General features: G+C 38.1%; 1 protein-coding gene across 5 annotated transcripts in view; it reads right to left on the minus strand.

Annotated features, from left to right (window-relative positions):
- Positions 1 to 27,149, minus strand: part of lepr (leptin receptor) — a 59,674-nt gene that overhangs the window by 14,619 nt on the left and 17,906 nt on the right. The window contains exons 1-13 of one of the 5 annotated variants that reach the window (XM_017480262.3): positions 23,003 to 23,408; positions 20,479 to 20,531; positions 16,247 to 16,393; positions 16,071 to 16,123; positions 14,626 to 14,823; positions 13,590 to 13,707; positions 12,961 to 13,148; positions 10,055 to 10,200; positions 9,711 to 9,861; positions 3,101 to 3,370; positions 2,654 to 2,762; positions 1,245 to 1,474; positions 941 to 1,092 (exon numbers count right to left, since the gene is read on the minus strand). In XM_017480262.3, coding sequence (XP_017335751.1) covers positions 941 to 1,092; positions 1,245 to 1,474; positions 2,654 to 2,762; positions 3,101 to 3,370; positions 9,711 to 9,861; positions 10,055 to 10,200; positions 12,961 to 13,148; positions 13,590 to 13,707; positions 14,626 to 14,823; positions 16,071 to 16,123; positions 16,247 to 16,308 — 1,677 coding nt within the window. In that variant the 5' untranslated portion in view covers positions 16,309 to 16,393; positions 20,479 to 20,531; positions 23,003 to 23,408. Of the gene's footprint in view, positions 1 to 940; positions 1,093 to 1,244; positions 1,475 to 2,653; positions 2,763 to 3,100; positions 3,371 to 9,710; positions 9,862 to 10,054; positions 10,201 to 12,960; positions 13,149 to 13,589; positions 13,708 to 14,625; positions 14,824 to 16,070; positions 16,124 to 16,209; positions 16,394 to 20,478; positions 20,532 to 23,002; positions 23,409 to 27,149 lie in introns of those variants that run through there. The other 4 variants (XM_017480264.3, XM_047158461.2, XM_017480263.3 and 1 more) reach the window with 4 other exon arrangements.

A 27,149-nucleotide genomic window follows, 5' to 3' on the forward strand; every position in this document is an offset into this window, starting at 1 on the left:
GTGGAAGTGGCCCCATCAATAGCTTGCACTCTCAAAGCATCTCAATTATGCATCTATATAAATTCTTGTAAACATAAACTGCTTTACCACATGCCATCTCTGGTCGTCCTCCAAAATATTATGATCTGTCAAATTCCCTCTCTCATGCTGCACACTTGTCGTGCCATTTTGTTTTGAGAATTTGAGCTTTTGTTAAATGTTATGTTATGGCTGTACGCCTTTGCTTTGGGTTAGTCCTGCCTCTGCCCCATTGTTGGTTTGTTTACCAAATATGTGCACCTGTTCTGTGTTTATGTCGCCTACTGTAATGAACAGCTATGATGATGTCATGTGGGGTCAAGGGGTGTGGTCGCTGCCCTGTTCTCCCTCTCTGTGACCTACGCATCGTGGTTCTGACACGCTGTCTCACGTTAATGTACCATCTTCGGGATGTTTACTCGGTTAATCCTCTTCTAATGACCGACCTGTAACCATGCGTAAGCCTATGGTATCCTGTAGTGTAATAAACGAAGAACAGCAATTTCCAATTGTAAGGATTCGGCTAGATCCCCACGGGTTTCTCAGGAAAGTTGATATAACTCAGCCAGACACGAAGTGAAAGTGATGTTCTTCGTTTATTACACTGCAGGTAACGCATGGTTACAGGTCGGTCATTAGAAGAGGATTAACCGAGTAAACATCCCGAAGATGGTACATTAACATGAGACAGCGTGTCAGAACCACGATGTGTAGGTCACAGTGAGGGAGAACAGGGTGGCGACCACACCCCTTGACCCCACATGACATCATCATAACCGATCATTACACTACCCGCTTACCGTCTCCAGCTATGGATATCGACTATGATTTTTCGATTGTCCGTAATAAAACACACCCTGAGTATACACTTGTCTATAACCGCACGTTACATGATCATGGTACAACTGAAATCTTTCCTTACCTTCCACTGTAAATCTGCCATCACATGCATAGGTACATAGCGTAGCTCATATTGCAGATCATACGCAGGCAGGTGAGGACGCTTCCAGCTCACGCTTAGTGTTTTGTTGGGTAAACTGACTGCTTCCAGGTCTGAAGATGGGGCCGGTTTCACTGGAGAACATAAGTATGGCTGTGTATCGTTATTGTCATTCCCCTCATCACAGAAGGATGTACTAGAACATGATTCCCCCAAAATAACTGTTACACTTAATACGAAACCGGATAAGTAATGCAATATCACAACAATAACCTCAAACACTCACCATGGTCTATAGGTGAGACAAAGACAGGAAGTGACCTCACTTTATTATATCCGCCTTCCACCACTAGCCACAGCTTATAGCAGGACAACAGGCTTAGGTCTCGCAGGGTGCATTCACGATAATCTCCAGCTCCATCTGGGCACTCCTCCACCCCAGCCATGGTTTCTCCATGTGTTTGTGTCATGTTACCTTCCTCATGTGATATCTCTTCACACATTCGCCTAGAACTTCTAAAAAAACACCCAGAAAAAAAAAAACAAGAGAGGACAGAGAGAACACAATAAGGCTGTCACGACACTACAAGCTTTTTGATATCAACAGCACATGGTTTACCTGCCATCCTATGGAATGCAGTCTTATATCTTTCAATCTGTATATATTAAATGCTACCAATTCTTGTTTCCATTCCATCCTTAACTTTTGAGTGAGGTCAAGGACTATTTTATCACTCAACCAATCTTTATCTGAAATCATTGAATGCCAACTGCAGCTGCATAGAGAATCCTAATAAATGCTGCCTGGTTACAGAAGCAATCTCCTTGATTTTCGGACTAGCCAAAGATAACCAGCGGCAGCTGTGGCTCAGGGGGTAGAGCAGGTTGGCAGGTCGATCCCTGGCCTCTTTACTTGTCAAAGCGTCCTCGGGCAAGACACTGAACCCCAAGTTGCTCCTGATGGCAAGCTAAGTGAGGGAGAGTGTGTGTGTGTGTGTGTGTGTGTGTGTGTGTGTGTGTGTGTGTGTGTGTGTGTGTGAGATAATGGGTGAATGAGAAACAGTGTAAAGCACTTTGTAGTAAAGGTTAAAACTTTGTAACCGCTAAGGTTAAAAGGTGCTATATAAGTGCAGCCCATTTACCATTTCGAGAAGGCCATATTTGTCTAAATGTCTAAAAATAAATCTAATCTTTATTATTAATGAGGGGCAAAGTTGTGCAGTGGGTAACATAACTGCCTCACAGCTTCGGAGTCCCTGGTTCTATCTTGAGCTTGGGTTACAGTCTGTATGAAGTTTCCCACGTTCTCCATGGTTTCCTCTAGGTTCTCTGGTTTCCTCCACCTCCCAAAAACATGCTTGTAGATGGACTGGCTACTCTTAAGTTGCCCTTAGGAGTGAATGTGTGTATGTTGCCCTGCTGTAGACTCACATCCCATCTAGGATGTTTGGGGATATGCTCTGGATTCACTGCAACCCAGATTGTAGATGAATGAATGAATGAATGAATGAATGAATGATTTATTGTTAATAATAATACATATAATCTAGATAGCTATACCAGCTAGTTAGACCGTAGGACTCGTATGATTTTCATATCAGCACAACTGATGCTCCAGCCAACACTTTTTCTACACTGGTGTCAGAGAAGCTTTAATTTTAAGAAAAAAAAAATAAAGGGTGTGGATCTGCATACCTGTACAGGAAGCGTATCACAGCCCACACGCTCTTATTCCATTTACAGGTCATTAAATCAACTCTCGAACGCTGATCAGTTTGACAGGTTATATTTGCATTAAAGAATCCTGAAAATGAAGACATTATAAATAACTGCAAAATTATCAATATGAAAGTAATGCACATTCCTTCTGATTCATTACGTATAAAAGATGACTGGAGACTGACTAATATATGGGTTGGCCATAAAAATTTGTATTGATATTACACTTATGCAGATTTATCATCATTGGTGGAAATCTTGCTGATTAACTCCTTGAATTTCTAAGCTTTAAGATGTTTTCATGATTATTTAGTAAATACACTCAAACAAAACAGGAAAGATATATAGATACAAGAATAAATATTTCCATGCTGTTTGTGTCAGTGAGACAAGAATCTGAGATACGGACAGGATTTGTCTCACCTTCTACGTAAACCTTGGTGTAGGCAATGCTGCACTTATATCTCTCTCCCATTGGGTAACAGCACATCAGTGTATCAAAGCCGGGCTCTTTTGACCTGATAGTGACTGCGCTGACTCTTTCATTGATCATTCGGTATTGGCTTTCTGGAAGCATTTGGCCATTCAGCATCCACACAGCTTTACTGGCAGTCCAGCTGTGGTTGTGAAACACACCGTACACTGTTACTTCTGCACCAGGCCTGGAGAACACTTCAGCAGGGATGTAGCTCACTGTTGAGGGTTGAAACAAAAAACAGAGAGTTTAACAAGTATAAAGAAGAAATTTTTTTGTAAACAAAGTGACAAGATTTTTCATACAGCTAGTCTATGTACAGAGCAGGGAATGTTCTGGAAAGTTTTACTCTCTTCTGTAAATGCTACACTCCAACTCATCTTATTCACAACGTATTCTTTTGACAGGGTGTCAACGTTAAACATCAAATGCTTACTCTTATTTATTGCCACAGCACTGTTGAATGCTCAATTCTGATCAGTCAGAAGGTACTGATTATTTTTCTATAACAGCAGCTCTGACAGTAGTTCTGGCTACAAGGTTTATATTAAAGCAATATGCCAACATTTCTATAGTAGCAACTTACATAGGGACTTACTATATCGCAGACGCTCTATATAAACAGATTTTTTTAAGCGTGTAATTGTTGATATGGTGAAGTTTTGTATGAGATGTTTATTTAACATTTTTTAAGGAGTCTCCAGTTTTTTACAGTAATTTGTAACAGTCTGAGGTAAAGCTATAACTTAACTTAGTAACTAAGTTTTCCAACAGAGCAAAGTCTTCAAGATGGAGGGATTCAGCTTTGAGGTTTCTCAGTAACGTGACTGTTTTAGTAAAATTAACTTAAAATTAACAGAGTTAGAGGCTGGTAAGGAAACAAATGTTTACTGCTGTTATAAATCCAATGATACCAGGAACGAACTTGTTTCACAAATTTTCCACAACATTAGCACGTTTGCCTCACACCTCCGGGGTTGGGGTTTAATTCCTGCCTTCACCCTGCATCAGAGGAGTTTGCATGTTCTCCCCGTGCTTCAAAGGTTTCCTCTGGGTACTCTGGTTTCCACCCCCAGTCCAAAGACATGTTCTGTAGGCTGTTTGCCATCTTTTAATTGTCCGTAGTGTGTGAATGGGTATGTGAGTGTGTGTGCAATTGTGCCCAGTGATGGGTTGGCACCCCATCCAGGATGCCCCCCACCTCATGCCCTGAGTTCTCTGGGATTATCCATTTTATAATCTGTGATCCTACACACCAGTTAATGTCAACAAACATGCTTTTCTGAAGTACAGAATGCTGTTTGCTACCATTGGTTTGTTTGGAGGTTATGCAAAGCAAGTACCTCAACCATAACCAAACATTTATAGGAAATAAGTTCACAAAACAGCAACAAGATCGAGTTGAGCCACTGAATTAAAGCTGTTAAGGCAGGTAGAAGTTTCCTTTCATCATCTGATCCTCCATCTTCAATCTCCGTCCTCATCTACGTGAGCGCACTGAACCTTTCCATGTAGGTTACTATGGTGACTAAGCCTAACAAGTGTTTCCCAAATGCACAATAATCCTGCCCACATGATGCAAGACAAATACTCGGTGAAAGAACTAAACAAAACACTGCAAAACAAGCCTGCATTTTTCCCCCATGGATTACCTCTTTTGGTGGAATGATAGGAGTTGTTTATTGAAGATCAATAAAGTACAAACCTACGATGGCACTTGAAAGCACGACTACGTTGGCATCTCGATTTGTTGCTTTCTTGTGTAGCCTGTGTATTAATCTGTGAGTGCACTAAATGCTCAATGCGTGTAAAGATAAAGCTGTCATTTATTTACATTTATTTATTATTTTTTTTTATAGATTTTAGACCCCTTTCATGCAATTTGCTATATTAAACTATAACGGCATGCAATTACATGCTGTATCCTCATTTCAGGGTCCCATGAATAAGTAAGCCAATGATTTTATTTTTTTCTTATCTACTTGTTTGAGAAGCCAGAAACAGATCAGATGTCAAGTTGTCCCTCTTGGAAAAGCAGGTCACAGATTTACTTCTTTAATTTCCTTACCATTTTTTGTAGCAGATATAAATTGCATTATTTTTCCTCTACAATAATAGTATCTGGCAAAGTTGGTCATTTAACAGGGGACTCTATAATGTTTGTATTTCTGAGAAAGGCAGGAGCATGACTGACAGGCAAGGAGTTCAGCATGCAATTTGTCAGACACTTCTGTCTCAGGTGAACAATGCACCAAGCAGAAGAAAATTTTTTATCAGGAAAGTGAGCTTGTAAAAAGACCATAAAGAGAAGAATAGATCAACCTGAGGGTTTACTACATGATAGAATCCGCAAGCAAACCATGTTACACTCAAAAAAGGAAAAAGCTAAAAAGGTCTATAAAGAGCATGCGGATGTCACGTCTTTTGTCACTCCTCACCATCCTTCCTTTTATATCCTGTGTTTTTCTCCCATTCATTGACCGAATTTATGAGCCGTGTACTTATGCTGATGTCATTTGCTCCACAGCTCTCTGGACTGTTCCCTTTGATCTGCTCGACTGATTTTGTATTATTTACTTATTTTTTTTTCACTAAAATCTTGTTTTGTAAGGCTTCTAGTCTTCTAGAGATTTTGATGAGATGAGACTACAGATGAGATTGTTTTTTAAATCACCTGATGGAAAGTGCATGATTTAAAGCACACCAACACATCCTGTCCTCGCTGCCATGAGTATTTATGGCTTCAGTGGAAGTGAAACGCTCATCAATCTTTTCCTGATGATTTGAGTGGAAAGAGCAACAGGACGATGATTTCAGAATTGTACAGAAGCATCTTAATGTGTCATATCAATGGTCTTATTATTACATATAAAATTAAACTACCTGGGGCAAACAATTAGACATAATTATTGAAACAGTGCATTTAAAATATATGTATTGAACACATTTTAATGCACATACTGAGTGTCTACTGTCAGTCAAGCTGTAGCCTTTATCTTTACTACTCAGTAATACAGACATGGTGTTTAATGGCCAGCATTGGCAGGTAGTATTGCTATAGGGAAAAAAATTACACGATCTCAATAAATAAATGAATGAATGAATGAATGAAACAAAATGAAAGAAATGTAAATTTGGAGCTGCTTTTCCAGCAAAACTTGCTGACCATGAAGTGGATGAGGTTGGCCACGAAATTTGTTTTTTTCCTGGATGGGTAATGCGCATTGATTTGTGTTATAAATGGATAAACGGTCTAGATCAATAACTGCATCAATATTTTGCATGTGTAACAATCTGTCATAAGTACTCACACAATAAGATGATGGAAATATAGCTAGCTAGATCCTGAACTAACTTTGGTGAACACACCAACCACTATCAATTCTTGGAGATGGACATAGGGATGGATAGGTATTGGAGTCAAGAAGTAGGCAGATCAATCCAATGTTTTTGTACAGGGTGTCCACAAACACTTTTTAGCAATATGTCTTCCAATATTTTTAATACTTAGTTTATATTATAGGTTTTTTTTTCCAGATAGCCTTTAAGAATTCCTTTGAAAAAAGAAGAAAAAGTATTTAAATAATGGAAGCTGTTGCAAAGTTGCGATGGACTTTAACAGGAAACATGGCGAGCACACACTCACTGTAAAACCGGAGAAGTTCATTTAACTCCAAAAAATTTGAGGAAACTAATTACCTCAAAAATTTTAAGTTGATAAATCAATTTCTTTAAGCCAAATACACTTAAATATAACAAGTTTTAGTTACATTTTTGTTATATTTAAGTGTATTTGGCTTAAAGAAATTGATTTATCAACTTAAAATGTTTGAGGTAATTAGTTTCTGCAAATTTTTGGAGTTAAATGAACTTCTCTGGTTTTACAGTGCAGCACTCAAAGTCATCATCTCCCAGCCTTGGAGTCCATCTATGAATCATGTTGCTACACAAAGCAACAAACATCTCCAGAAATCCCACTTAACTCTGCCACCATTTGTTTACCCTCCTGCCATCCAGAAGCAGTACAGGAACATCTACTCGTGCACAGAAAAACAGCTTTGTCCCAAGGGCCATCATCTTAATGAAACAGACCAACCCACTGGAACTGCATCCGCTGTAACCGCATCCATACACACAAAACATTAAATCTTGTGACTCAGTGCACTGACAAACACCAGCAATGATAAGTTTCTGTGGTAGTAATAGCTGTATATCCCCATTGCATTGCTACTAAGACGTCAATTCTATTACCTCTCCATTTCAAAACTACACACTACATTTGAAAAAACACAAGTTTGTGCATTACCTACCCTGCTACTTTACATGACAGCAGTGGAGTGTCACTATAGTTTTATTTTTGTGCTAATAACCTATTCTGCCTTTATAACTTGTCTGTATATCTTGAATGTATGGCTTATCCTCTCACCTATATGGCATATCCAATTTAGATACACCTGCATGGCTTATCCAATTTAGATACACCTGTATGGCTTATCCAATATAGATACACCTGTATGGCTTATCCAATATAGATACACCTGTCTGGCATATCCAATTTAGACACAGCTGAATGGCTTATCCAATTTCGATACACCTCAAACTAAAGTTGACATTCTGTACATTAAATACTTATTGCTTCATTTCACATACAATATGCTGGACTACTAATCCAAAAATTCCCCACAATTATTTATTTCTGTCCTACACTGTAGTCTATGGGCAGCACATCAAAAAGTTTTTAGAATTATTTACAACAGTGTTGTCTGGTGATTGGCCTAAGGCAGGAGACACAAAGACACACCCATCCATCCATCCATTTTCTATAACGCTTATCATCCTTCAGGGTCGTAAATTACACATCCTTTTACCTGTGTACAAAAATATACTATAATAAAGCATGTATAACAGATAATTGTTTTATTCCTAGCCAGATATCTTAACTCACATTGCTTTACTCAAGTTTGCAGTTAATGAAGAAACTCTATCACAAGTAAATTGAGTCACTGTTTGTGCTAAGCACTCCCTCTACTTATGAGAACATTAAGTCATGTTGTATCTCTATAAACAATATATTGTTGGTGTCTATAAACACCAACAATTGCTACAAGCCATCTGAAACAAAGCTGAAAATCTATAAAGAAAGCTAAATGAGCACACACACACACACACACACACACACACACACACACACACACACACACACACACACACACACACACACACACACACACACACACACACACACACACACACACACACACACACACACACACACACACACACACACACACTTAGAGCTAGCACTCTTATTGGGCATACAGCTGACTCATCTGGTCCCAATGGTTAGACTTGGTAGACCTGTGAATCCTGTGAGATTTTGCAAGGCAATGTTCAATGTTAAATTCATAGAGACTTTTAATAAGAGGTTTTTTCACAAAATGTAAAAGCTCTTTCACAAAAAAAAAAACTGGATTGGTGAACCCAAAAGTGACCACATCAGACAAACAACTGCTATTTCTAGCAAGTCAGTATAATGAAGGACTACAGCACAACAAACACCATATATGGTCTGTTAAATAGCTAAAGCAAGATTCAGTGCTCAGATACAATATGGGCTATTGAAGTAAAACATGCATAAAGAGCACTCCATCACTTACAGAACACAGCCAAAAAGCCCAATAGAATTATAATAATAATAATAACAACAACAACTTAATGGACTTGATGGATAAGTAGTACAATGGTACAGAACTACTCTTTTCCAACTAAATTAACTAATGGACAAGAGTACATTTCAGAGCCTCAATGCTCAGAACACTGCAAAAAAAGAAGAAGAAGAAGAAGAAAAAAAGGTATACTATTTTAATTTTTCATGGCGCTCCAGTCATAAATACATACATTACATTACTATTACCAATAGATATTATATTGTTATTACTTGTGCCATGTCTTGTATGCATTGCCTTTTGAATCTCAAGGGTTTTCTAAATCTTGTTAAGGCCTTTACAATGCAAGCATTTTGTGTTTATTTCACTTTGTTAAGAAGAATAAGGTGGAACCTAACAGGGTGGACATATAGAGGCAGGATTAGCTAGGATAGCAAAATTAGGCATCGTTGTAGAATAATGGCTAACCTTGAACATATTATCCATCCATCCAGCCATCCATCCATTTTATGTACTGCTTATCCTACACAGGGTTGTGGGGAGTGTGGAGCCTATCCCCAGGGACTTGGGGCACAATGTGGGGGACACCCTGGACGGGATCGCAACCCCTCACAGAGCATAATCACACACACATTCACACATTACGGACAATTTGGAAACGCCAATCAGCATACAATGCATGTCTTTGGACTGGGGAGGAAACCAGAGTACCTGGAGGAAACCCCCAAAGCTCGGGGAGAAGCCTCAGTCTAAAAGGTTGAATGTTATAATGAATGCAATAATATTTGAGCAGGAATACTCTTGAATAAATTGTAAGCTAGGAAAAGGAAAAGAACTCATGAGTTTTAGAAAGGGTGGCAACTGCGAGGCTACTGTGTCACAGCATCCATACCATCAAGTGTGAGGTAGAACGGCTGGCTCCAGTCACTCCACTCACTCCGGTAATGAAGGTGATGGAGGGTCTTACACCGCACCTGAACTGTATATCTGACTCCAGAAGTGAGCTCGTTCAAAGACACCCAAGGATGCTGGACATTAAGCACCTAACACAGACACACACACACACACACAATGAAACGCACAACACAGGTTTCAGTATTTAAAATCAGTGTGTGAAATTTTAGAACTAATTCTCTACAAGTGCATCACAATAAAGAACAAAAATCAGAAGCAGAAAATCTGAAGAAAAGTCATGAATACAACAATGTTATTGCTATTGTTGCTGATTTGACTCACCTCCCAGTGTGTGAGAGAAGTGTTAGGTGAGTAGCGGAGCTCGTAGTGAAGTGGGTGTTTATTATTTCGTGAGTCATTCCAGGCGATCATCACCTCACCCTCAGTAGTTACATTATACCGCAGATGAAGTGGTGTGTCTGGCTTCCCTGTGAAGAGAGGTCACTCAGGAAATATTATAACAACACGAGTCCACCTTTGTGCTTTTGTGTGCCTAATTTGAGCAGATGGTAACTTGATACCTACAGTATATCTTACAACTTAGAAACACGAACATTAGCACACTCACACTCGACTTTATCCCGGTCAACTCTGTATTTCAGACTAATTATTATTACTATAACCTTTTATTATGTGACAAGATGATATGTCTTTGTCTGAAAACTCTTGTGTTGGAGGAAGTGTCTAAGTCCACAGCTGCGTAGATTGGTTTAATTCTGCATACTGCGTGGTCTTTACAGGCTTCAGACCATCACGTGTGGTTGGTTACGGTTAATCACCTCCATCCACCTCGTCTTATCAGTCTCACTTTGCAGTAAACTGTTTGAGTGGAAAATGGCTGTCTGTACATTTGTCATCAGGCTGCAGTGTAAAGAGCACTGATTTGAGCACACACCCTTTGCATACAAATGTTTTTCCTATCAGTAGAAATCTACATGGTTATCATGGTTTCACAAGCAACCCTAAATACCTCCAGCACCTCAAATCTGCCCAAGTACAATAAGTTCATAATGTCTGCGATCCATAAAAAGTGATTGCGAGCCAACATAGCATATTCTCTCAACAATTTAGTTATTCAGATTTACAGATAAAAGTCAATATTTTTCCTGTTGTTATCTCAAAATGCCCTAAAGTGCAGCTTTAGGAAAGATGATGTTGTGCATCATCATTCATTTATTGAATAAGAATAGGGAGCAAAATCAAACAGCGATCAAATTAGTGTCATATTACAACCCCAAATTACTTAATGAGATCAAAAGCCGCTGATAACTAACGAAGATTGTTTAAAATGTCACAAACAAGAACATCAGGCATTTTTCTAACCGCGTAACTGTCAAAACGACCTGGGCAGGAGTCACAGCTTCTTACAGGCAAAGCTTTATCAAAAAAAAATTAAATATTTTTTCCTGTTGATGCAGATGTGAACACTAGCCTCTGAGAATGCTACAGGGAGCAGCATACTTAATAGTGTGTGTAATATCAGTATCACATTAGTGAACATGAAATATATTTTAATAAAATAGTCAGTTTAGAAAAGTTCTTGTCTGTTAATGGAGATACTTCAGAAAATAAAAATTGCAGTATTGTGTCCCTTTAGGATCTGGTTAAGGCACACTCCTGTTTTTTTTTTTTTTTATATATCCAGCTACTACAGGACACAGTTTTCACCCTGGCCTAGTGGTTCCCATGGTGACCAACGCCATGTGTCTCTGATCCTGTCCTGTCGGTGTTTTTGTTACCTGATTGTGTTCGCCAGTGCTGTGTTATTCCTTGATTAGTATGTCTGATGGTGTGTTCAAGTCATGTCGGAAAGATCGCATTTACAAGTTGAGCGCACATGAAAGCCACCACAAAGTCATAATTACAGGTGGATTTTCTTTGTGCGCGAGTTTCCGAGTTGGGGGCGGGTCAGTAAGAAAACATGGTGGAATCAATGGATGTAGCATTGGTAAATTTGTTGAAATTGAATGTTTACTCGTCGAAGAAGCTGATTTCAGTTATGATGTGTTTGCTTTTTCATTTACAATAAAACAAGTTAATTGCCTGCACAAAATACGACAGCATTGTACAATTACGATATAATATATAACAATAAAGGTTACAGTGGCTTCACAAATTGATTAAAAACATTTTTTTTTTTTTTTAAAAAGCAAAACACACCTGATGCACATTCTTTGTTCTTCATTTTCTAGAAGTAGAGTTAAAAACCCTTGCTGTATGTTTTTGCACTTAATTAAGAGAACTAATACCGCCATCGTGCTCCGACCGAAGTGACTTGAACGCACCTGACGTCGTAATTGCGACTTCCCAACTCGTAAATCCGAACATCCAGGAGGACTTGAACGCACAGTGAGTATACCCTGCTGTTACTTTGTAGCATCTTATCATGCATCACATCACACATTACACTTGTTTTTCACTTTTACTCGAGTATTTCAGTTCGGCCAGATTTAGCAGGACAACTCTTCAAAACAAAGAAGTGCATCAAAGACATAAAAGCTTAGAATAGAAACCTCCTTCTCCTAAATTCTTATAAGGGATAAATATAATTAACAGGAGAGAAATCATATTTATATACATTTATCCCCAGAAAGCCAGGAATGTTAAAAGAGGAACGCTTAGGAGCTTTAGATTAATTAGCATGTAGGTGTCTAGGAATTGTTTGGTAGCAAAGATTGCATTTCCATCAAATTATCGTACTATAGTCTTAGCTCACTCTCATACATTCATGCCCAGTGTACTTCAGTGTTCCTCACAATGTATCTGTACCATGAGGCGAATGAGGCAGGATGCAAGTACAGGCGCTCAGCATGTTTTATCAGGGTGCATACGTAAATCAAAATCATATCACATACCATGCCTCACTACACAGGAAGGCAGCAGTAAAGTACGATTTTTAATAAACAAGGTCAAAACAGGCAAGAGTAAAAAATAAATAAATAAAAAAATAAAAAAACCCAGAACATGGAAACAGGAAAAAGAAAATGCTGATCAGACGTAAAGATTTTAAAGAAATACAAAAACAAACACACACTGCGAAAGAGGAATTTCTGACAATGTCGCTGTGTTTATTACTTTCATTTGGTTTTATATGATATATTGTGAAACGATTAGCAAAGAATCCAAGGTGAAGTTTAGTACAGTCAATTAACAGGGATTATATGGAAAAACGTTTATGTGAAACTTACGCAGCAGGTCAGTGCTGATGTGCATCTCGGGTGTCAGTAAAGGACGGCCACTGAGAACTCCACGAACAGACAATGAGAACGAGACATCGTTGGTATGAAGGCCAAAGGAGCATGTGATCTCATCTTCGCCAGGACACTGCACCCGAGTAGTGATGTTCGTTTCATCTGACAGCGTATCCGAGTCCAGTCTGACACAGAAAAGCAGAAAACCAGTATCACCTGGATGTGTGAAATTTAATAACTAATGACTATTTTTATTAACTGCCTTTTATCAAATTCTCATTCCTCACAAGTACTGTACATCACAGGAGACTACTTTCCTACAAATGCCTACATTTGATATGTGATTTATACCCCAATTTCACTAAACTGCCATGCGGGGGTGAGAAATATGGACCTATGTTTTTAGCACTGAAAAATAAGAGTGTCTAAATTTAAAATAAAAAAAAAAAAAAAAAAGCCAAACTATGAACATTGTCGGTCACCAATCCGTGTATGCTTATGAAGTAGGTTCATTGATGTGTTCCACCTCTGAGCTATATCTTGCAAACACAATTACATTATTATTTCAGCCTACAGGTTAAAGACTTAGAGGAAATGTAGACAAACAGAAGACTCACGCTACTCACCGCAGGCTAATAATCAGCTGACCGGTGTCCGTTGCTGTTGGTCTTTGGGGTTTTAGATAACAAATTACATTTGCTTGATTGTCTTCCAGCCAGCAACGGATGTCCAGACGGATGTTTTCTGGAATGAGATTCGGTCAATGTTTATCTCTTTAATGCTGTCATTTGTTAAGACAGCTCAAGCCAGTTAGTCACACGCTCAGCAAGACCTTTTTAATCAAGTTAGTTTAAACAAAGCTTCATTACAGTGCGTACACATACAGGCTAAACGGGAATCGAGAAAATATTCTTTTACACTTAATATTCTGCTCAGAACCTCACATTTTTTCCTAATGTAATTCAATTATTTCAAATGTGCACTGCTTATTCTGTGCATGTTGTTTAAAAAAAAAAATTGAGCTACTAACTATTACAGAGATTCAGTTTTCTTATTACATCATTGTACATGCAGAGCTCTGTCTTATAAAGACAGTCCATAAATCTACTCACTCATATAATAGTTTTATAATGCAGCTGTCTTACAAGTCTAGAACTGAGTGGGGAAGTAATGAGAATTGATGATCATAACTATTGATTTGATGATTAAACCTAATAATTCACTGCTTTCATGTCCGCCAGCTTGGTATCTCGGACAGGTGGCTGAGAGAAGCATCATCCGAACAAATAAGAGCTTCAAGACCAGCTTGAACTACCAGGTGATGACCACCCCCATGGTTAAAAATGACATAACTGTTATGTCAGGATTAAAGATTGCATTGCTACCTAGGTCATTTTGTGATTTCCACATTTCTGAAACTGTTTTCTACAACTACACTAACATAAAATACCAGTTCCAATGTAATATATACTGCAGTAGTAGTACATCTAAGCAGTAAAAGTTAAGGAGTCTGGACTTGGCTTAGAGAGTTCATTAAACCAACTGTTGTGAGGCTGTTGAACTGATGAGCCGTTAAACATCCAACAGCCTTAAATTTTTAATTGGCCTAAAAAATAAAATAAAAAAACCTTTACAGATAAACATGCAGTAAGTGAAGACTACCAGAGACATCTTGAGATACACTGGAATCCTCCGTGGTATTTGTGGAGTTTTGGATGTGGCACCGATACTTGTGAAGGCTGTTGACGTGACTGAGACTCTGTTTGTGAACGCTGGAGCTAGCGCCTGCCTCACTGGCGTTCCCATTGGAAGTCAGTGCACAGCACAGCTGAGCTCTCCACTGCAGATCCGGATACACACCTGAATTCATGCAATTATCCAGTCAGACAATCATGGAGATACAGTTCATGACCTTCAGATAATGCTCAGAATGGTCAAACATCAGAATGGGGGAAAAAAATCATAATCTCTGGTTGCTGGTGCCAGACAAGCTGGTTTGGGTATTTCAAAAATGGCTGATCTCCATTGATTTTCATACACAACAGTCTCTAGAGTTTCCACAGAATGGTGCAAAAAATAAAAAACATCCAGTGAGCAGCAGTTCTATGGGTGGAAAACGCCTCATTCGTGAGAGAGGACTGGTTCAGCCTGATGTGAAGGCTACAGTAACTCAAATAACCACTCTGTACATCCGTGGTGAGAAAAATACACAACATACTTACCAAACGCTGTGGCACAGGCTATAGTGGGCAGAGGCTCACCTATTGCGAGTTGAACCTCGGGAAAAACATTGCCTGGTCTTTTTCCAATCATCAACGGTCCAATTTCAGTGAGCCTGTGCCCACTGTAACCTGTTTTTTTTTTTTTTTTCAAAACTCACACGGCTAAACATTGTTAGTAAATAATAATAATAAAAAAAGTATATCTTAAAAATACAAAAACAATATCATGGTTATACTTTCCTAAATGAAGTCTTCAAAAAACATTAATAGAAATGCCTGCGACTTTTCTTAGATTTCTTAATACATATCTACTGTTAAACTATGTTTAAGCAGTGTGTACAAGCAGGTCCTATTCTCTCTTTCTCTCTCCATTCGACATCAGCGAATAGCTGATATAGCTGCGAATGGACTGCTGTTTTTTTTATGCCTGCATCACCACAACACAGGAAAGAAGAGAAAGCACAACAACCCGCAAGCCTAGACAATACGAAATATTAATTTCAATATTGTGATAAATAGCATTTTTTAATTTAATTTATGAATAACAGTTACAAACTGACGGAAATGCGGCTGGCATGATGTTAAAATGTTGTGCTGAATCTTTCAAAAATAAATCGGTGTTGAATAAATCATTTTAATAGATGTTAAACTCGGTTTAGCCTCTGTTTTTTTTTTTTTCATGCAACACTACTGTTTCGCTGGCAGTTCTATTGGGATGCATTTCTATGACCGTGTATCATAGTGATATCTTCTAGCTTCATGATATGATCATTTTCCTAACAAGAATGTACCGCCTCATCTACGTTTATGGTAGAACAGGCAGAATGTCGATGACTAAATGTTTGTGCTATGTGAGTAAAACTTGGACACAGGCCAAACACTCACCATGTAAAGCGGTGAAGACGTTCACGATGACAAATAGCCTTATGAAGAAAAACCTGGAAAGGAGTAAGCATCTGTTAAACGACTAAAGGCATGAGTCAACCTTTTTCGTGGTGGGGGGATAAAGCACTGGGGTACGCACATTATGACTGGGTTCTGTCATTGCTTTAGTCACTCACAGGGCTGCAAAGTTCAAATGGTCCATTAATCCTGCTACAGCCTCAGCAGTGTTCAAGCCCATAAGCCATTGCCTACTGCAAAGTCAAACTGCAATCTTCCAGATGCACAGATGAACCGTGATGGCATGATGCTGCATTAACATGTCTCTGAAAGCAATTAACAGCGACACAACTTTCATCTCCATGCAAGGAAATTGGACTAAACTCCTTAGTTCACACATATTAAAAGCATACTTTTTAATAAAACCAACATCTCACACTCATACATTTGTAATAACTTCCCTTGACTCAATTTGTATGAACAGTTAGAAAGATTAAGGCTCGGGTTGTGTTTTTACAACGTCCATTGTACGTCTATAGTCACTTTCCTGTACACTCTATTTTAGAACATTACAATACTTTGACATGTTTCCACTTATACACAGCACAGTTGAATCTGATTGGTCAGAAGGTCTAATATGTTATCGTTTCTATGGTAGCAGTGACTTGTACGATGGACAATCGACACACTCTAATCCTAATGATAAATGAATAAAAACATTGCTATTTTACAAATATGATATGTAAATAGGGATGTAATGATGCACTCCAGTCACAATTTGATTCGATTCACGAGACTGGCTTGACCGTTTGATTTAGGTTGATTCTCGGAATATTCTGAACAAAATTTGAATGAAGAAAAGTGATGACTGAAAAAAAAAAAAACTCCTTTGTTTTTATTTCTGAATCTTACAACGATTCAAATCTGTGCATTTCTGTCTGTAAATAAATCCAAAATTGGATGAACAGAGGTCTAATGTTGTAAATGAAATGTACTAAAGGTTCTCCAGGTCTTAAAAATAAATAAATAACTGTATAAAGTCTTCCAGAAATTTGATTCAATTAACAAAGTCTTTGACCTGGGGAAAATTATAGATTGAAACAATGAGCTCCAAAGCTGCTAAAATGCCAGACTTCCGCGATTACTTTCTTGGGCACCATAGATCACAGAGGTGTAGGGCTGGTTGTTTAAAAGCTATTGAAGAGCTCTTTTTAATGATTATTATGTGGTTGTGTACATATAAGCAATATAAGCAATAATGTGTGTCAGTCGTTGTGATCTGGAGCGATCTATATACTTAACTTTATGTTTTGGGCAGATAACATAAGACCTCTGGAGGTCAAACAGTGTAACTGCATTAGATGCATAATTTATAGAATGCTGATTCCCGTAATGTGAATCACACACTCCCACAATGCACACAGTCAAATCTTTGCATCGGGATGCATCGTTACACTCCTTTATGCAAATATCAAATTTGTGCATAAGGGAATGTTTATTTAACATGTATGGAAACAGTCTTCAGTGTCAGTGCTGTGTAACAGTCACTAAGCTTTCAGGACTTAGTTTTCAGGACATTCAAGAGTCTTCAGGACATAGGCTATCTGGTTTCTGAGTAACCTGACAAACTGCTTTTTTGTGTTATTAACTTCAACAGAGAAAAAGGAAAGGCCAGTGAGGAAATGACAGTTAATAGCTATTATAATGCAAGTGATAACAGGGGCTTGTCTCATGGATGTTCCACAACATTACATAGAAATGTAATTTGCTGTGTGGGTGTGTAGGTGTGTTTGTTTTGTATACTTTGGGTCTTGTGATGTTAAATGTTAGTAATTTACCTGGGTACCACCACAAGCCTTATAATGCTGACATGCTGTGCCAGTGATAAATAAACTTTGTCTTGACTTCACTTGACAGGGCTTTATACTTTTACTTGCAAATTAAATTTTCCATGAAGGCAAACAAAATCCAACTACATCATCTTTGCTCAGTGTGCATTCTTAATTATATCAAGTTCGCTCAAACATGATTCATTTATAAGCATTTAGTGAATCAAATGAACTGTAATGTTATAGCACCCTATCGGTCAAATCGCACAGTTATGACTAATGCTAGACAGAAATTATTAACTAATGCAACCCTTTTATTTGTGAGAAAAATATTCATTTTTTTTATTTTCTAGTTCAATAATTGATTTCTTAGTTAAGGGTTGTTAAAATTAAGTGTAATTATTTCTGAATCAGACTCAGAAACCACGTGAACTAACTAGCCTGGCATGTTAGCAAGTGTCCATTCAAACAGAAATCAAATCTTTTGGAATGCTGCAATGGTAGTCAAGTCAGATTTAGCTAGGAATCTACTTTTATTGAGAAAAATTGTGATAATTAGGAATGGGTGCTCAGCACCATTAGCATTGACTGTTTTGCAAACTTATATAAATACAGGTTTTCCTGGTTGTTGTTCAGTGGTTTAACAGTGAGATCTGGGTCTACCTAATGGTCATATTGTTTCCATTAGTGGCAGTTGGTGAGTGGTTGTTGCAAGGTAATGCTCTCTTTTTATTTGAGAGAGGTTCTTCATTAAGCCCCTGCTATATATATATATGCTGTCCATACTGTAAGGTGTGCATGAATGTCAATCCCATAGATACATTTAGCTAGATAACGCCACTTGACATCTACGTAGCTCACACATCAGTACAAGAGTTAACCTTAACAGTGTTTTATCCAAGCTGTAAAAAGCATCAAATATCACATACACAGATTGTGAGAATTAGCATATTGATGCATGCCAAGGTTGTTTTTTGGGGAAACTGTCCAAATGAGGCAACGACTGGTAAATATGTAGTGTTTCAACAAACACGATACAACGTCAGAAGTCTAAGTTAGGCAACTATCTTGATATGAAAATGTAGTATTGGTACATGACTAGTATGCTTATTATTATTACCCATGTTTATTATAGACTTTGTACAGTAAGGTCAGAACCCACCCCATAGCATTTGTGTTGAAGTTTCAGCACTTTTTGATCGGGGATTTATAAGTGACTTTGCCTCTGTGAGGCATTGCATAAGTAAACAACCCCCCTGAATGTTTGTGAATCCCTTAAATTAGGTCTAGTGCAACCGGTTGCCATCAGAGGTCCAATAATTAGCTGAATGGAATTGACCTGTGTGCAATTAAAGTTTGTCAGAGAGCATACCTAAATAAACAGCATCATAACCTAGGAGACCATAAACAACCAATGAGTTATCAAGACAAGTCTGGGGGGAAAAAGTTTTGGACAAGTATCAATCAAGGCAACTTGAAAGCAACATTAAACCCATTAATCAAAAAATGGCAATTATGGCACAGCTGTGACTCTACCTACAGGAGGCTGTCCAGCCAGTACTGAGAAATCCTAGAAGAAAACCTGTTCTAGTCTGCAAGATTTGAAATGGGGCAGAGGTTTACCTTCCAACAGGACAACAGCATACTACCAAAGCTGTACTCAAGTCATTCAAAAACAAGAATCTGAAGGTGTTAGCATTGCCCAGCAAAAGCCCTGACCTCAATCTGATTGAGAATCTGTATCTCTATACTGTCTAATGTATAGTAGTTTATACATTAGTACAATACAATACTAGTTTAGTATTTGGTTCTACCAAATACTAAACTAGGTGGGTGAATACGCATGCAACCAAAAAAATCCTTGTTTTTTTGTACCTTCAAACGTTATACATATTATAAAAATCAAATAGTAAAAATACCAATTATGTCCATTTCAATTTTAGGTTGTAACACTACAAAATTTGAAAAGGTCAAGTGGGGTGAACACTTACAGAAGACACTTCATTCAAGAATGAATAAAATAAATGTATTTGTTACAGTTACATCCATACATCCTGTTATGTACAGTAGTCCCTTTGTTCAGGATTCTGTGCCTGTGCATGTGTGCCACTTTCATTTTCCCGCTTTCTTTCTCTCACTGACATTGATCAGTTACCTGCAGGAAGTGTCATTGAATCAGTGAAGTAAACAGTTTTTTCTTCTTCACATATCACCAACCACGCCAAAAACATTTTCTCTTGGTAAAAGTGTTATGTGTGGACCGAGTGTACATTTGTAAAAATCCATGATTACACTTTTTGTGGTTTTTCCCCCCATTCTTTCCTTTTCTTTATAGGCTAGTTAGTGGCTCTAAGAAGTGTTTTATTTATTTATTTATTTTAAAGGCTATTTAATCAATGTTGGTTAGTATTTTATTGATCTGCACTCTCATACTTGGTTTGGAGGTTAAAGACATGAAGGCTGGAAGAGACACTTTCACGTTTGTGTTTGCGGAGAACGGCCATAACCTGCTAATAATGCTTTTTACAATAGACACACTGGAATCTGTGGACCAAGTCGATTTAATTATACTGCATACGTACATGATGTCGCTCTCAGACCAGCATCGCTTCTGTCTACAGTGGATGGAGTATATCTGCAGGAGAAAGGCAGAAAGAAAATTCAGTAGTGCATTCTCTGAGGCAAGAGGAGAAATGGATGAATGAGTTTAATTCACTGAATGATGAAGCTCGTTTCTGTGAACTCCTTGAAATGAACAATGTATTTTGGTATTTTATTTGTGATAAGAACAAAACAAAAAAATGTTTTGAAGGACATACTGTAAACAGCTGTCAAGCCTTAATAGATTGATTCTAAGTAAGTGGGGATATACTCAAAAGACATCCATTCATCTTTTTATTTTCAATTCTCGTGCAATACTTTTTGCTTCTTATTTACATTTACAGTGCGTTTTGTTCGCTTTGACATGCCCTCAGACAGATTTGCAAATGAACAGCAAACTCGCTTCCTTCCATTTCATCCTACGCACGGCTGTACAAGGTGAAACCTGTTGTGGCTTAATTTCTGACATGTACTGCTGCAATGCAAACGTAAACCACACAAATGACTAAGAGGCGAAATTCCACAAAAGAGTACATCCTGTTTATATATGAATACATTTCTTAGTACAAATTAAAATACTAATGTGTAGTGAACCGCTCTCCATCTGCCATGTTCTCTCAAGAGCAGCGTGACATTAAACCATTAATATGAACATTACGAATGACAAGTAAGTGGCCAAACACTCCATTAGAACACAACAACATGCTCATTGTCAATATTCATGTCTATTACACGTCAAAACAAGGGTGAAGCCCTATTTTAATGACATAAAACCTGTTGCTTAATACTCTTTATGAATGTTAATCAAGCTTACTTGATGTGCAAAACAATATCATGGCCAGTACATTGTTCCACGTGTGAACATTTTGTTATTCAGGGGAGTAAACGTTTGGCTTCATCGTTTAGAATATGCAGAAAAATAACATCGGTCTTTGGTGAGGTCATGTGATATGAGCCATAATCACTAAACCAGCACAGTTCAGTGCTTTTCCAGCTCTTGTTGCTGTATATTTCTTTCAAAGGAGGTAGTAACCCCTTGAACTTCCAAGACCTGTCAGCAGCTCCAGGCTTTTATTCTTGTATTTATTCTATCTATTTCTTTTTGTAACTGTAATACTGTAATATTTGTAATTACATGCTTCAAGATGTATAATTTAATAACATTTAAGGAAAAATGACCCTGTCTCATTAGTGTTTGAAAAGTGGCCCAGTATTAGCATTCAATTTTAGGGGAACTGACCAACTCTGTGGACTACTCAGTTATTCATTATTTAAAAAAAAAAAAAAAAAAAAAAAAAAAAAAAAAAAAACTTTTTTGGTGTAAATGTCCAGTACAATTATTACTTAAAAGTTCAGGTGTTTAGTTGGGGAATAATTTTATTGTGGAATTGGGCCAGTCTGTGTGTTTAAATACTCTGCATTTGAGCCAATGTGAATATTACAATGGAAGTGACCCATTCTCAGTATTACTGAGTAACTGGCCCACTATTAAGGCTCTGGGTTCCTGATTAGAAGGTTAGGGGTTCAAGCCCCAGCACTTACAAATTCATTTCGTGAGAAATGACCTGGTTTGAGTATTTTTTGGACAGTCTGAGTATTTGATTTAACAGGAATTGACCTGTGTTGAGTAAGATTAGTGTATTAAATTTTGTGTGTTAAATTTTCTTTTAAAGGACCTGGTTTGAATATTATTTGGGTGTTCTGAGTATTTGTTTTCCAAGGAAAATACCTGGTTTGGGTATTACTGAGGTAATCCGAGTACTCGATTTTCTGGTTTGAGAATGATCAGTCTGTGTATTTAATATTCTTGGAAAAGACCTAGTTTGAATATTAATGGAGTACTCTAAGTATTTGAAATTCCAGAGAAAGCGCCTGATTGGGCCAGTCTGAGTTTCTGATTTTCCAGGACAGGATCCCAGTCTGAGCATTTCATTAATGTTAATGGGGATTTCCCCCAGTCTGAGTGCATAATTGAGATTTCCCTCTGAGTATTCCTGGGAAATTGGGACCAGTATGAGCATTTGCTTATGGGGAAAGTGATCCAGTCTGAATAATATTGGGGAATTGATCTATTCAGTGGAGGAGCAGGTGACTCATCACTCCCAACACTGCTGCTGTTAATGTGCAACATGGAGACTGAAAGACCCGAATTCCCCACTATTTCCATCTGCAAACTATAGACACACTTAGGGGGAACAAGGCTGTCTCTGTCTGAGTGAAGAGTCAAAGAATAGCTTACAACTGCTGCAGTTCTTATCAGTAGCAGGATCACAAGTGGAATATATATATATATATATATATATATATATATATATATATATATATATATATATATATATATATATACACACATATACACATATACACACACACATACATACATTATATAGATAGATAGATAGATAGATAGATAGATAGATAGAAAGAAAGAAAGTTTAAAGAGTCAAGGGAGCACAAATAACCAATAAACAGTTGAAATTGGATGTTAAATTTCCACAAACTTACCTCTCTCACTCTCTCTCTCACTCAGTCTCAGTCTCTCTCTCCCTCTCTCTCCCTCCCTCTCTCTCTCTCTCTGAATGTCACACCTCCTCGAAGAATTCTTCTTAACCGAAGTTGGGACGAGACAGACAACACTTGGAGATCCACTTCCTTTTGTTTCCAGTCCGAAAACAACACGAGGAAATAAAACAAGAGGTCTCTACTTATTCCTCCCTACAAGACCGTTCATCTCGCGTACAGACAATAAAAAGCAAACGCGCTGTTTTTGTGCTGAACCCCGCGTTTCCTCAGCGCAGCCCCAACGTCCCGCACATCGACTCTTTCACCGGATCACTGTCGGGAACGATGCACGATTCGCCTGTGAGTCGGTTCAGTTTCAAACGACTCTCCTAATAATTCATTTGCTATGAAAGTCCCGCCCTGACCCTGTACGCCCCACCCACTCAGCTCATCTTCAATAGAATCGAATAAATGTACTGTATAATCTTAGTACTATCCAAATCACAGTTTATATAGAGTGTGTGCAGGGATAAAAAAAATAATAATAATAAATGTATGAGTGAAATTCTTAAGTTGAAAGAAAATAATACAGAAAAACATACAAAACAGATGCACTGTACTGTTTACAGTACACAATATACAGTAAATAGTTCAGTGAATTATTATAGCATAATATAATATATTATATTATTTTAGCACTGGGCTGTTAAATTCTCAGTTCTAATTAGCAAAAAGGGTTAATTAGTTTTCTAAAAAAAATTCTTTTTATAATAGCGGCGACTGGAAATCAAACCACGGATTTATACTGTAGTCTATTGATGTGCTATTGATTTACATTTACATTTATTCATTTAGAAGATGCTTTTATCCAAAGTGACTTACAAATTAGGAAATAAAACCAAAGCAATATGTCAAGCAGGGAACAATACAAGTACTTACAAGATTTTTAATTGAGTGCTAGAGGAGCAAAGTGTTAAGAGTAGAGGTGTAAGAGCCAGGGTACGTGCAGATTTATTTTTTTTTGAGTGGGAAGTTAGGGGTTAGTTAAGTGCACACAGAAGGAGTGGGTCTTTAGCAGTTTTTTGAAGTTAGTGACAGATTCTGCTGACCGGATTGAGATAGGAAGCTTATTCCACCACTCAGTTGGAAGGTTCTAGAAAGGGACCTCATACCTCGCTGAGAAGGCACTACCAGGTTAACTGATCGCAGGTTGCGAGAGGGAACATAAACCTCAAGGAATGTGTTGAGGTAGGGGGGATGCTGTTCCATACAAGGTCTTGTACACAAGCATCAAGGCCTTGAATTTGATGTGGGCGACTACAGGAAGCCAGTTGAGGGGCACAAAGACGGGTGTGACATGGGTCCTTTTGGGCTGGTTGAAAAAGAGTTGTGCTTGCTCTAATATATTACCATTTCTATAGTAAAATCCAATTCAGAGGGATTTGTACGTAGGACATTCTACATAATCTAAGATTAATATGACAATGAAAATATGTTTTTTATTATTATTATTATTATTATCAAAAGCTATAAGTAAATGTAGGTAGTGGTTGTGCTGTAGAATTAACATCACTGTAATTTTTTTAATCAATTTTAAGATTATTTGGTTAAATAATTTATGTGTGTGTTTTTATGCAAGCAAACTTTAACTCACTAGAAAACAGAGAGCAAAAATAGAAAGGTTACCGAGGAGCATTGCATCATCCATCTGATGTCAGCATGATGATATCATCTCATGACCTGACTGTGAGGAAACACCCCATGGTGTTGTGCAGGTCTCTAAGGGCTTTAAGCAGTGCTTGAATGTAGGATATGAGCAAACACAAAGGCCTTGAGCACTTATTTGCACATTTTTCAACAAAGTAAATTTTTAAAAAATTTCTAAGTGTGTTTTAACAACTTGCAGGTCCATGGTAACACAATCAAACTGACATCGAATTGGCCTTGACAGCATCTGCACAAGACATTATTACTTTCTGCATTAACATGCCCAGTAAAAGGAGTGTCTCTACATGCTTACAGTCTTACAGAGTGTTTCCATGAAATGCTCATCCTATAGTTGCACACACAAGCAGACACAGCACATACATGTGCTCAAGAGGTCGCATTAATAGTCATTTCTTACACTAGTAATGTAACACAATGCTACTATCTGTATCTGTTGACTGTGCCATATATCCATACCTATATCTGTATTCAGATTTAAACTTGAACTGGGCATGGCCTAAACCAGAAGGGGTTTTCAGGTTGTTGTTGTTGTTGTTTTATATCAATTATGCCAGCACTGTCCACATGGTGTGTAAATTCTGGTTCTGACAGTTCATTCACTTCAGCTACATAACTATTGTCCATAATTGGTTTTGACTGGAGATGCACATACTGTACATATTTTTATACAATCTGCCTGCAATAAAAATTATAGTCAATAAAAAGATACAAAAAGTATCCTACGCCAATTACAAGAGCTTGATTATTGTAATAAGATTACATAATCCTGAAGGCATATCACTCCACAGGATACCCAATGTCCATAAATGATTCTTTTTTTAAGCCCAGATCCACTATTGTTTTGATTTCCTGGAAGTCTAACAACCCTTGGAACAACCCTGGTGCTGCTGACAGTGACAACCACAGAAATATTGCGGCCTAACGTTTATCAGCCTTTAACAGATTCACAGACAGCAGTGGTATCACAGCCAAAGCACACGGTCAGCATTTAAATTCATGACATGTACAAACAATCTCATAACTAGATCTGACCACAGTGTGTCTCCTGAACAGAGCAGAGCACTGGGCAATACCACTGGGGCATATTTAGCATGCACCTCATGTTTTTCATAGCCATTAAATTCTATTGCCATAGAAACTGTTTCAAAACTGCTTAGCTGAGATCAAAGTGTTAAGGGCTTCAGCCTCCTCATCCTCCCCCTATGTCAACCAAAAAGTTTGATAAACAAACACAGCAAAATAAGACAGGGAGGTATATGCATTAATTATTAAAAGAACACATGGACTAGAAATGCGCTAGTAGTAAAATTCCCAAGATGGGTGAGGTGGGCCGAATATTCTTCCACGTCTGGTGTACTTTTAGCAACAATAACCACAAATACAGTCTCAGTGGTGTTAGGGAACTTGATAACAAAGCCAGGATGGGCTTAGATGTTCTGCCCTGTGTGTGTGTGTGTGTGTGTGTGTGTGTGTGTGTGTGTGTGTGTGTGCGTCTGTGCGTGCGAGAGAGAGAGAAAGTTATTGTAGGGTGGAGAACTTATTGCTGAATGCAGAATTATATAATAATTCTGTCTTCTGTCCCCCTTCCCCTTCCTTCCCCTTGATGTTCTCTCTTTCACAGTGTTCTACCCTTCCCTGGGGTAATGTGATTGCTGAGATTGCTCATGACTACCATAGTGTGCTTGTTGAGAGGGTGTAGGATTATATATGTCCAATGAGTCACCAAACCTCAGAGGTGCCTTTCCGTTATCCGACTACATAAACAATATACCGAAGCCTGTACAGCACTTTAGTGTGGATGATGTAAGATGTGAACATTATTTACACATCTTAGTTGTATTTACTGTCAATAAAAACAGAAATGGCAAGATGACTTAGGAGCTTATGCTGTGTATTTATTTATTTCGGTTACATGAAGACACATTCCTGCAGCTTCATTAAAATATCTGCTCTTTGTGGTGCACCAGCCTCTTTAAGCAGCAGAGCAACCAAATAGTGTGGAACACCAACATATACCATCACCATCCTGCTGATTGTGGTGCCAGTGGGATGCAACCCTTGCTTTATCTCTTCTGAAAGACATCTCCAACAGTGGTCCTGGAGATCTAAGATCTACCTTCCTGAAGACTTTAGCTCCAACTATAATCGTTGCCCACCTGACCATTTAATCTTTGCCTTAAGAAGATCTTGATCAACTAAAACACCGGCGTTAGATTTTGGTTGGTGATAAAACCTGCATGAAAGTAGAACTCCAAGAACAGGATTGGTGACCACTGCTTTCATCTGTCCAGGTCTTTCACCTCCTCATCTGTATACTCTGCTCAAAAAGATCAGATTCCAGTGCTTTCATGCTAAAAAAAACACCATCATGCTTTTCATCTCATAAATTGCTAACTAGCTGAGCCAAGTCTCTGCCGTCACT

This window comes from Ictalurus punctatus, chromosome 11 (assembly GCF_001660625.3).
Source record: "Ictalurus punctatus breed USDA103 chromosome 11, Coco_2.0, whole genome shotgun sequence".
NCBI classification, from domain to species: domain Eukaryota; kingdom Metazoa; phylum Chordata; class Actinopteri; order Siluriformes; family Ictaluridae; genus Ictalurus; species Ictalurus punctatus.